Genomic DNA, 12,347 nt, shown 5'->3' with positions numbered 1-12,347 from the left:
ACTAAGCCTGTGCACCACAACTGCCGAAGCCTGCACACTGCAACGAAGCGAGAAGTGTTAGTGTCTCAGTCACGTCTGACCCTTTGTGACCCCATGGGCTGTAGCCCGCCAGGCTCCTCTGTCCATGGATTTCTCCAGGCAAGAACACTGGAGTGGGTTGCCATGCCCTCCTCCAGGGGATCTTCCTGACCCAGGGATCGAACCCAGGTCTCCTCCCTGGCAGGCAGTTGGATCATGTGAGCCACCAGGGAAGCCCACCACAACAGAGAGGAACCCCCAGTTGCTGCAGCTAGGGAAAATCCGTGCACAGCAGCAAAGACCCAGCACAGCCAAAAATAAAAGATAAGAAGGCGAGCATGCAGAGACCTAAGAAGGCGCTTCCCAGGGTGGGGGGGCAGGGATGGCAAACCCTTGGGCTGGGAGTGGGCTGAGACCGAGAAACCTCGAGACCAGCCCTCTGGGAGCCTACTGAGAGTCAGGCGAGGTCCGAGAGAGCGCGGGGGAGGAGGGCCATGGGGCTCGAGGCTGAGCTCGCCTCGGGGCTTGGCCGTCTGCCCGCTTGCTGCGGGAAGCCATTCAAGCGCTTGGAGCAGTGACAGGATCAGACTGAGTTTTCAGAAAACATCAGTGTGGCGGCTGGGAGCAACGTGGGCCGCAGCCACCCAGAACAGAAACCAGAGGTTCAGACAGAAGGCTCTCGTGGTGCTTCGGGCGCAGCTGACACTGAATCAGAGGCATGGGCGCTAGAATTCAGTGGGCCGGTGGGAGGGCAGAGTCCCCGGAACCGGCTGATGGACTGGGACACGGGAGTCACCGAAAGGCACTCAAGGGTGACTGCGGGTTTTGCAGGAACATCTGGGGGGTGGGAAATGGAGCCTGAGTTTGCATGGCCATATTAAATCTTGAGATGGTCTGGGAAAGAGTCGGGAAAGGTCACTGGGGTAGGTTGAGAAACCGAGAAAACGTCGAGTCATGGAAACTATGAAGGAGAGTGTTTCCAGAAGGAGGGAGGAGGCACACGCGTGGTTGGTGAGAAGGCTGCTGAGAAGCAGTGTGAGATAAGGACGCAGGCTCTCTGGACCCGGCTGGGGGTCATGGCATGCTGGGATCAAGGGGCATAAAGGACTGAGATGAGAAGGACCTGGCCGTGGGTGTTGATAACCCACTGAGGCTTAATCATCAGCGGGACAGGAATGAAGTACTGAATGCATGCTCAGTGGTGTCCGGCTCTTTGAGACCCTATGGACTGCAGCCCATATGCTAACCCTACTACAGAGCGGTGGTGGTGTAGTCGCTAAGTCATGTCTGACCCTTTGTGACCCCGTGGACCATAGTCCACCAGGCTCCTCTGTCCAGGGGATTCTCCAGGCAAGGATACTGGAGTGGGTTGCCATTTCCCTATCCAGGGGATCTTCCCAACCCAGGAATCGAACCCGGGTCTCCTGCATCGTAGGCAGATTCTTTACCAACTGAGCTACAGGGAACCCCATAGAGAACCGCCCCCATCCCCGAAATGTCCCTCGGTGCTATGCTGCCTTCCCCACTTGCCAACGTAATTCTCCAAGAGGCTCCTCTGTCCACAGGAGTCTCCAGGCAAGAATACTGGAGTGGGTTGCCATTTCCTCCTCCAGGGATCATCCTGACCCAGGGATCAAACCTGCATTCCCTGCACTGCAGGCAGATTCCGTACCACTTGAGCCATCAGGGAAGTCCTAATGAAGTAGTACTAAGGACCAAAGAATATCGTTTATTTGGCTTATTTTTCAGTTAGAGTTCGTCGAAGCATATTTGTATGGTGATGGAACAGTGCAGCAGAGCGGTAGGAATCAAGACCAGAAGGTGAAAGGATAGTTAGAAAGCGACGTTTTTCACGGCCATCTGTCCGGTCGCTCAGTCATGTCCGACTCTTTGAGACCCCATGAACCCCATCACACCAGGCCTCCCGGTCCATCACCAACTCTCGGAGTTTACTCAAACTCATGTCCATCGAGTCAGTGATGCCATCCAACCATCTCATCCTCTGTCGTCCCCTTCTCCTCCCGCCTTCAGTCTTTCCCAGCATCAGCTCTTTACAGCCAAAGGGCCAGGGTTAACATGGTAAATGGAATTACTGTTCTTTGACAAGAGCCAGGAACATGTCTATCAGACAGACAAGGCAGAGAACACAGATATCAGTGTTCTAGATTAATAACGCGTGGGGCCAAACCAAGGGAGTTCGCATTTGTTTACATTCATTTTCTGAATGAGATTTGAAGTGAGGCTGCCAGCTGAGAAGGTACACATGGTGGTGGCTCTGGAGGGAGGAGGTGGATTAGGTTGGAGCGTGAGGAAGCCAGCATAGTGCTGAGATTCACGGGGAAGGTGTATAGTAGCATCAGGTGTTTTTTGAGGTTCATGGTCATGAAATAGAGTGAGATCTAGTTCATAGTGGTTTGATTTCTCCAGAGCATTTTGCTGTGTAGAACTAGGCAATCGCTGGGTTTAGCCAAGCTTTGCATGCCTCTGAGTGAGTGCTTCAGGAGGGAGACAGGAGAAAAAGAATGAAGAATGCTCTCAAGGTGGCTGATGGACCACAGGTATGGGTGGGGAGGAAGAGATGCCAAGACTTGGGGGGATTGATGGCTAGTTAAGGTGGGGAATTGCAGGGGCTGGAGGAAGCTGTCATAGCATCATTCCAGGAATAAGTGAGCAGGTGGAATAAGACACGGTCACTACAGGAGGCCAGAGATGGAGATTTGGGAAGCTGGCGCAGCCACGTGTGTGACGGTAACAGTGGCTGGCTGAGCTGCAGCAAAATAAAAAGATCGCTGAAAAGACTTGCGCAGCTCAGAGGCCAGGGTGACAGGCACCACCCAAGGGGATGTTGAAGTTGCAAGAATGATGATGGGAAGAGAAGCAGGGAGGAAGATGGTGAGCTGGTGCTAAGCAAAGGTTTTCAGTTGCTGAAACTGAACACGTGAGAAGAGAAGAATATATGACACATACTTACACGTGTAATCAGCGTGAAAGGTGGAGACTCGTGACTCACGTTCACGTGATGCTTTGGGGGCATAAGATGGACGGATGGTGACCAATCCATCTTGAGTTTGTTTTTTTTTTGGCTGTTTGGCCTGCGAGATCTTAGCTCCCTGACTAGGGAGTGACCCCCAGCCCCAGCAGTGAGGTCGCAGCGTCCTAACCACTGGGCCAGTGGGCACATTCCCCATCCGTCACGGTTAAAACACAGATGCCTCTCTCAGCAGATGCTGCCGCCGCCACCTCAGCGATGGTGTCCGCCTCTGCACCCTCAGTGTACAGCGTGCAGGCCTTGTCCCTCCTGGCAGAGGTGAGTACGCGTCTGCCTCGTCATCCCCGCCGGGGGAATGAGGCTTCACGGGGGCGTGTCCATTCTTAGAGGCTGAGCCGGTAAGCCAGCCTGGGCCTCTGGCTGCCCCATGGGGTGCCCTACGAGGCTGTCTGTGGCCACATTCCCACTTCCTTTAGGAGAGTCCTGAGTTCCGATTCCTGTTGTCTGTGGCCACACTCCCACTTCCTTTAGGAGAGTCCTGAGTTCCGATTCCTGTTCTCCTAGGTCCTGGCGTCGCTGCTGGACATGGTTTACCGAAGTGACGAGAAGGAGAAAGCGGTGCCCTTGATCTCACGTTTGCTTCACTATGTTTTCCCTTACCTACGCAATCACAGGTATGGCTGCCGCCACCTCTCTGTAACCCCCCAAACCCGTCCACTCCTGCCCAGGTGTGGGAAGATGGCTAATGGGAAACGCATCCAACAGGGCTCCTCTCACGGCCTCTGACCTTGACCCTTTGCCCTTCCCACCCCCTTGCAGCGCCTACAACGCCCCCAGCTTCCGGGCGGGCGCCCAGCTGCTGAGTTCTCTGAGCGGTTATGCCTATACCAAACGGGCCTGGAAGAAAGAAGCCCTGGAGTTATTCTTGGATCCAGCCTTCTTCCAGATGGACACGGCTTGTGTGCAGTAAGAAACACCATCCTGATTAAAAAAAACGGGCCGGGAACCATCAAGTAGCAAAGTGTGTGGGTTTCTACAATTAGTTCCCATTCCTGAAATGGTGAGCAGAGCTAGGTATTATCATCCCAAATCTTAGGACATCCCTCGCAGGTTAACGGTGTATTTCCGGGGAAGGAATTGAAGTCTTCTGAAAATAACACAGGTGCCCTTTTTTTTTTTAATAATCAAGAGAAGAATTGTTATTATTCCTAAAGAGCATAACAAGGGGTTCCAGCTGTACTTGGCCTAGTGCTGCTCTGTCTTGTAATCACGAGATGATGGACCAGCACTGAGACGTCAGGGCTCTGTGGTCACCCTCCTGGGTCCTTCCCCCCACTTCTGGGCTTACACTCCACGAGTCGTCTCTGAGACCGTGCAGCCACCTGCCTCTGCGTGGGCAGCAGAGATGCGTAGAATCAGGATGAACTGACTGCGCTTTCTACTCGGAGGTCAGCAGAACCACTCATAACTCTGCCCATGGCTTGGCTGAACATGTCTTTATTAACAGCAGGGGTCGAGGGTAGACACTGGTCAGCTTCTTTGACCACAGCTTTCACCCTGGGTCGGTCAGATCCATTGGAAAACGGACAGGCTACCCACTCCAGTGTTCCTGGGCTTCCCTGGTAGCTCAGTTGGTAAAGAATCCGCCTGCAGCGGGGGAGACCACAGTTTGAGTCCTGGGTTGGGAAGATCCGCTGGAGACGGGATAGGCTACCCACTCTAGTATCCTTGGGCTTCCCTGTGGCTCAGCTGGTAAAGAATCTGCTTGCAATGCAGGAGACCTGGGTTCAATCCCTGGGTTGGGAAGATCCCCTGGAAAAGGGAAAGGCTACCCACTCTAGGATTCTGGCCTGGAGAATTCTGTGGACTGTATAGTTCATGGGGTCAAAAAGAGTCGGACACGACTGAGCGACTTTCACTTTCACCCTGTAATCCTTTTGCACCGTGGGAGAGTCTGATGAAAACTAGTGATATTTGTCTTCAGGGCCCCAACTGCCCTTCCTCAACACAAGTGTAAGGACATCATCTGTGCAAACACATTTAAGGGCAACCCTTGCAAAAGCCCTTTGATTCAGATGGTAAAGGATTCCGCCTGCAATGCAGGAGACCCGGGTTCAATCCCTGGGTTGGAAAGATCCCCAGAGAAGGGAATGGCAACCCACTCCAGTTTTCTTGCCTGGAGAATCCCATGGACAGAGGAGCCTGATGGGCTCCATGGGGTTGCAGAGAGTCAGATACAACGGAGTGACTAACACTTCTTTTTTTTTTTTTTTGCAAAAGCCAAAGGACTTTGACACAAGTGCTTTCTTTTATGGTGGTCTGGGAATTATTCATTACTCCCTGTTATTTATTCCCTATATTAAGGTTATAAATGAAGAGCTTCTGCTTAGTTTCTCCTTATTCATCCCTTTCACTAACTTTTCAGAAAGCAGTCTTTAATCTTAAAGGGACATGTTATTTTTCCTTGATATTTTTGACTGGGCTGTCACCCTTTGCATATTTAACTTTGCTTTTTTTTTTTTAATATCCAGTTGGAAGTCCATTATTGACCATCTTCTGACTCATGAGAAAACTATGTTTAAAGATCTAATGAGTAAGTTTTTCTGTGTTAATGTGCACATAAGTCATACTTTAAAGGACCGATGCCTTTTGGTCATAATGAGCTTTTACCACATTTCAGAACGTGGCTCAAACTTTTTATGGTGCAGTTTCAGCCACAAACTATACTGTGATGCATAGGATTTGCCAGGACTCCATGAATGAACCTTTCTGGTTCCAGTCGGTTGACAAGAATGCCTCTCACCACCATTTTTGCATTTTTATAATGGAGAAAATACTTTTGAAAGCAATGATAAAGTGACCGTAATTTGTTAGGAGTACTTTTCTATACTGCATATCGTCTTCAGATACCTTACAGTTAAGCATCACTCAAGAAATAAATACTTCCATAAATTTTAAATATTTGGATAATAGCTACATGCCCTTAATCAAGACCATATTCCACCAGGGAAGATAGGAATGAACACTTGTGTGAATTTCTCATCACTTACCTCTCATTGTAGGTTTCTCACTAAGTGAAACGTATTTGCTGTATTTATTCCAGGCATGCAGAGCAGTTCTTTAAAACTGTTCTCCAGTTTTGAGCAGAAAGCCATGCTGCTAAAGCGCCAGGCGTTTGCTGTCTTCAGTGGAGAACTTGATCAATACCACCTTTACCTTCCTCTAATCCAAGGTAAGAAGGCCCACCCTCCCCTCCAAGCCCCCTCCCCGCACAGACAGGTCCAGAGTGGCCAAAACGGCTGGAGACCAGGGGGGCCCACAGCACATGCTGGCAGAATGGGCCAGCGTTAGACGAGCGTTCCACAGGGGCAGTCCTAGAAGAACTTTGGTAAATCAGGAACTTTGTTTTAAAAATCAGTTACTATAATGCTGTTAATCTATCAGGTCATTTTTTAAAGTCTGGCCATACTTCTTCAGCACTGTCTCCTGCTAGATCCCTCCTGCAGTGCAGACACTTGGAGGGTGCAGTGCTAACGGAGGCTAGTCAAGGAGCAAGACTGTGAAAGAGCGCCTTTATTCCTTAGCAGTTTTTTCCTCTCCTTCACCCTATCAGTATCCTTTATCTGCCTCAAAAATGAATGACTGGGGCTTCCCTTGTGGTCCAGTGGTGAGCAGGGGTTCGGGGTTCAGTCTTTGGTTAGGGAACTAAGATCCCACATCTCTCTGGGCCAAAAAACCAAAACATAAAGCAGAAGCAATACTGTAACAAATTCAATGCTGTGCTGTGCTCAGTTGCTTCAGTCGTGTCCGACTCTTTGTGACCCTGTGGACAGCAGCCCACCAGGCACCTCTGTCCACGGGGAATCTCCAGGCAAGAATACTGGAGTGGGTTGCCATGCCCTCCTCCTGGGGATCTTCCTGACCCAGGAATTAATCCCACATCTCCGGCTTCTCCTGCATTGCAGGCAGGTTCTTTACCTACTGAGCCACCTGGGAAGCCCAAGAGATTCAATAAAGACTTTAAAAACAGTCAACATCAAAAATCCTTTTTAAAAAAATGAATGTGGATATTACACATGACTTTGAAGGGTTTTTTTCCCCTCCTTATGAAATGTTAAGATGAACATTCTAATTCACCCTCCTCCAAGATATGAAAGAATTCTCAAATAGAAATGTGTTTTACTCATAGCCTAAACAAGATATAATGAAGTAAAAAAAAATCTTTCAAGATCATGTTAAATATCATGAGTACTAGTGTAAAAACAGTTTTATAAATACTAGAATTATGATGATGTCAGTCATTTTGGGGGAGGGTCAGGTTTATTAAGGTATAATTTACATACAATAAAGATGACTTCCCCTAGTGGCTCAGACGGAGAAGGCAATGGCACCCCACTCCAGTACTCTTGCCTGGAAAATCCCATGGACGGAGGAGCCTGGTAGGCTCCAGTTCATGGGGTCACTAAGAGTCGGACACGACTAAGCGACTTCACTTTCAATTTTCACTTTCATGCATTGGAGAAGGAAATGGCAACCCACTCCAGTGTTCTTGCCTGGAGAATCCCAGGGACGGGGGAGCCTGGTGGGCTGCCGTCTGCGGGGTCGCACAGAGTCGGACACGACTGAAGCGACTTAGCAGCAGCAGCAGCAGTGGCTCAGATGGTAAAGAATCCACCTGCAGTGCAGGAGGCCCAGGTTCAGTCCCTCAGTCCAGAAGATCACCCGGAGAATGGAATGGCTACCCACTCCAGTATTCTTGCCTGGAGAATTCCATCAACAGAGGAGCCTGGTGGGCTACAGTCTATGGGGTCGCTCGGAGTCAGAAACAGCTAAGTGACTGACACCTTATGTACAGTAGAAGTCACCCTTCTGGCTGTACAGTTCTGTGAATTTTGATAAACACACACAGTCATGTAACCACCACTGCAGTCAAGATACAGAACATTTCCATCACCCCTGAAAGTTTGCTCTTGCCCCTCAGAAGTCATCTCCTCCCCTGACCCCATCAACCACTAAATCTGCTCTCTGCTCGCGTAGTTTATTTTTTCCAGAATGTGAATGTGATTAGACAGTGTAGAGCCCTTGAGCCTGGCTTCATGCTATTGTACTTACCCGGAGTTACTCCTTTTTGTTTATCTACAGTGTTCCATTCTGTGAGTTGTTTGCCCGGTCACCAGTGGAAGGGCATTCAGGTTGTTCCACGTAGAATTATGCAATAGATCTCTTAATGCTGCCCTCCTAAAAATTTTCATGTAGATATCTGTCAGTTCACAAAGTATATGCTTTTCCTAAATATTAGTACTACTAGTTCTCAGTCCACGTCCCTACTTGATTAACCATTTGAAAGGTCTTAATGATTTTAGGCCAAAACATTAACAGCTTTCCCAGGTATTAATTATGATAGTGTTTTACATTGGCAATAATAAAAAATACCATCTTATACTTCAGCTGACATAATTTCTGCAATGTCAAGCGCATCATGGAGATGTTCATGCCATAACATCCTGAATACCTACAATGTGTGAAAGCGAATGTTCAGATAGGACAGGTCCTTACTTGAAGTACTAACAGGCTGATGAGATCAGAGGGTGACCAGGAATGCCCATGAAGACGGTGGCAGCCCCCCAAAGCCTTCAGCTCAGAGCAGAGTCAGAGCTGAATTTTGTGGCATCCTTACAGGATTTGGGAGCGAGGAAGAGCGACAGGAACCACGTTTCCTGTGGTTCACGGGCAGCATCTGGGATGGTGCTTTATGCACCTGGCCCCGGGACAGGGGCCTGAAAGGGCAGCGTCAAGCCCCCTGTCCCAGAAGCAGAGCGCGGTGGCCAGTGCACCAGGCAGTCCGCCTTCTCGCCCATCAGACTTTCTCCTAAAGCCTGGGGCGAGCCCCAGAGGGCTGGAGAGACACTGTTCAGTGTACAGAGCAAGAAGAACACAGACAGTGACCTTCCTTAACCAGCGGCGTGGAGGGTCTGACCACGGCAGGATGTAAACATTCAATTTCTGAGAGATCATGAGATGGGGAGGGAAGTAGGGGGCCACAGAATAGTATATACATTATATATGGTACTTTTATATATGGCATATATGTATATGGGGGCTTCCCTGGTGGCTCAGAGGCTAAAACATCTGCCTGCAATGCGGGAGACCCGAGTTCAATCCCTGGGTCGGGAAGATACCCCTGGAGAAGGAAATGGCAACCCACTCCGGTACTCTTGCCTGGAAAATCCCATGGATGGAGAAGCCTGGTAGGCTGCAGTCCATGGGGTCGCAAAGTCAGACACGACTGAGCGACTTCACTTTTACTTTCTTATATGTATATGAAGGTCACCTTCATGCTGACTTTAAGTAGGAAATGTTTGGGAGCCCTTGGAGAAAGAGGAATTTCTCCAAATAAATACCCTCCACTTTGGATAACTCAAGGGTGGTTTGTTTTTTTTTGTTTTTGTTTTTTTGTTTGTTTGTTTTTTTTAATACTACCTGTTTGAAAAAATAGAGTGGAACTCCCTGGCGGTGCTGGAGTGGTGGGTTTCAGAGTGTTCTCTGACAGTCTTGGGTCACTGAGTGGCCTCTGGAGCCATGAGGTCAAGGGAGTAGACAATCCAGAAGGGTCTAAATAATTGTACACCATGGTGGATAGTCAAGGCCTGATCAGAAGAGGTAGGAATAGGGAAGGCCTGGTATTTCTCCTCTGGGGTCCCCTCTAGGGTCCTTTCCCCCTGACTGACCACCATCAAGCAGCCCTGGGTGGAGGGTGATGGTTGTGAGTGGAGTGCGGAGCTAAATAACGCCGTATATCTTGGCTCCTCATGACATAAATTTTACATTGATCTCAAAAGAATCTGTAAATGAGCTCAAAGCAATTATTATTATTTTATAATGGGAAGGATGATCAAATGCTGCTTGTCTAGAATTAAAGGAAGACAGTCATCACCCCCTACAAAGTCTCCTGACGAAGGGATCAGAAAGGCAACCCTGAGGCAACACTCCATGCCCTTTAATTGATGAGGGCGGTTCCTTCCAGGTCTCCTGAAGTCCCTCCCATCTTTTAAGTCTTCCTCGTTGTCCTGTGTTAGCTCCATTTTTTACATCAGGATACCGATGCTCAGAGGGATTAGCACCTCTGTAAAGTTGCATTGCCACTACCTGGCAAAACCTGGACTGAAGTCTGAGCTCTCTGGCTCCCAACAGTGGGCTGTGGTCTTCAGGCGGTACCCTTTGAGGCAGGTGAGTTTCACAGATAGGAAGCGGGCTCGGTGAGATTACCTGGCCAGCCTAAAACGAGATTCCACAACCTTGGCAGTGGTGCATGGTTCTGGCTCAGGGCTGTCTCCTCTGTCTACTCACAAGGGCTCCTTAAGCCTGTGAGGTTTATCACTCAGCTAAGAAAGGCGTATTAGAGATTCTAAAATAGATCATCTTGACTGAAGAATAATCTCATGAGTTTAGTTTTGATTTGAAATATCAATACGAAATATGCCCTATGTGTACAAACCACTTTTTTTAAATCTGTTTTTTCTTGAAATAGATTAAGACTCACAAGAAGTTGCACCAGTAGTACCTAGTGTTCCTGGGTACCATTTGTTCAGCTTTCCCTGTGGTAACATCTCACATAAGCATAGTCTCTCATCAAGACCGAAAATTGACATGGGAATGTTACTGCAACTCAACTAGAGACTTGTTCAGAGCTCACCAGTTTCTACAATGCATTCTTCTTGTGTATGTTTGTGTGTGTGTCCAGTTATGTGAATGAATCTCCTCTACAAATTCTTGTGGACAGCACCACAACCAGGACATAGAACTCTTCCCTCACCACTAAGCAACGCCCTCAAGCTACTCATTTCAGTTCAGTCGCTCAGTCGTGTCTGACTCTTTGTGACCCCACGAACTGCAGCACGCCAGGCCTCCCTGTCTCTCACCAACTCCTGGAGTTTACCCAAACTCATGTCCACTGAGTCGGTGATGCCATCCAACCATCTCATCCTCTGTGGTCCGTTTCTCCTCCTGCCTTCAATCTTTCCCAGCATCAAGCCACTCACTTCTTTATAGAGTCACACCCTCTACCCAGGCCTAACCCTTGGAAACCACTCACATGTTCTCCATGACTTTGATTTGTCACTTTGAGAATATTGTATAAATGGAATCATGCAGCATGTCACCTTTTGAGAATAGCTTTTTCATTCAGTACAATGCCTCTGAGATCCATCCAGAGGCAAGTAGGTTCATGGGTGTATCAAGAGTTTGCTCTTTTTTAATGAGTAATAATACTCCATTTTATGGATGTTTCACAGTTCATTTATCCATTTAACTGGAGGACATTTGTGTTGTTCCAGTTTGGGGTTATTAGAAACAAAGCCTCTATGATGCATGCATGTACCATTTTTGTGTGGTTGTAAATTGCCATTTCTCTACACAAGGGTTTGATTACAGGGTCCTGTGGTAAATGTGTTTAACTCTCTAGTTCAGTTCAGTCACTCAGTCGTGTTTGACTCTTTGCAACCCCATGGACTATAGCATGCCAGGCTTCCCTGTCCCTCACCAACTCCTGGAGCTTACTCAAACTCATGTCCATCAAGTTGGTGATGCCATCCAACCATCTCATCCTCTGTCGTCCCCTTCTCCTCCCGCCTTCAATCTTTCCCAGCATCAGGGTCTTTTCCAATGAGTCAGTTCTTTGAATCAGGTGGCCAAAGTATTGGAGTTTCAGCTTCTGCGTCAGTCCTTCCAATGAATATTCAGGACTGATTTCCTTTAGGATAGACTGGTTTGATCTCCTTGCAGTCCAAGAGTCTTCTCCAACCCCACAGTTCAAAAGCATCGATTCTTCGGTGCTCAGCTTTCTTTATGGTCCAACTCTCACGTCCAAACATGATTACTGGAAAAACCATAGCTTTGACTAGACAGACCTTTGTCATCTAACTCTCTAAGAAACTCTCTATGAAATTGCCAAACTGTTTTTCAGAGTGGATGTACCATTTTGCATCCTCATTTAAACAGTAATTCAAGTGTCATTATCCTTTTTGATGCCTATAGAGATAACCTTTGTTTCATTCTTGATATTGGCAATTTACCTTCTCTTTTTTGGGGTTAGTGTTTCTAGAAGTTTATTGGTTTTATTGTTCTTTTCAAATTACCAAACTTTAGTTTTGTTTGTAATTTCATTTATTTCTGCTCTTTATCACGCCCTTCTTTATCTTTGTTTTGGGTTTAGTCTGTTCTTTTTCTAGTCTCGTAAGGTGGTGGTGGTGGTTTAGTCGCTAAGTCATGTCCAACTCTTGCAACCCCATGGACTGTAGCCTGCCAGGCTCCTCTATCCATGGGATTGTCCAGGCAAGAATAC

General features: G+C 48.1%; 1 protein-coding gene across 6 annotated transcripts in view; it reads left to right on the top strand.

The window, feature by feature from the left end:
• The window catches only part of DOP1B (DOP1 leucine zipper like protein B), a 133,160-nt gene that overhangs the window by 108,743 nt on the left and 12,070 nt on the right, over positions 1–12,347 (top strand). For 4 of the 6 annotated variants that reach the window (XR_011465605.1, XM_070377606.1, XM_070377625.1 and 1 more), the window contains exons 28-32: positions 3,240–3,325; positions 3,572–3,681; positions 3,827–3,973; positions 5,539–5,600; positions 6,111–6,239. Coding sequence is in view for 5 of the 6 variants with exons in the window: in XM_070377606.1 (XP_070233707.1) it covers positions 3,240–3,325; positions 3,572–3,681; positions 3,827–3,973; positions 5,539–5,600; positions 6,111–6,239 (534 nt within the window). In the remaining variant the exon portion in view is untranslated. The remainder of the gene's footprint in view (positions 1–3,239; positions 3,326–3,571; positions 3,682–3,826; positions 3,974–5,538; positions 5,601–6,110; positions 6,240–12,347) is intronic. The other 2 variants (XM_070377633.1, XM_070377615.1) reach the window with 1 other exon arrangement.

This window comes from Bos mutus, chromosome 1, assembly GCF_027580195.1.
Source record: "Bos mutus isolate GX-2022 chromosome 1, NWIPB_WYAK_1.1, whole genome shotgun sequence".
In the NCBI taxonomy this organism is placed as follows: domain Eukaryota; kingdom Metazoa; phylum Chordata; class Mammalia; order Artiodactyla; family Bovidae; genus Bos; species Bos mutus.
The sequence above is the reverse complement of the archived record's forward strand: the minus strand, read 5'-3'. Positions and strand labels throughout refer to the sequence as shown.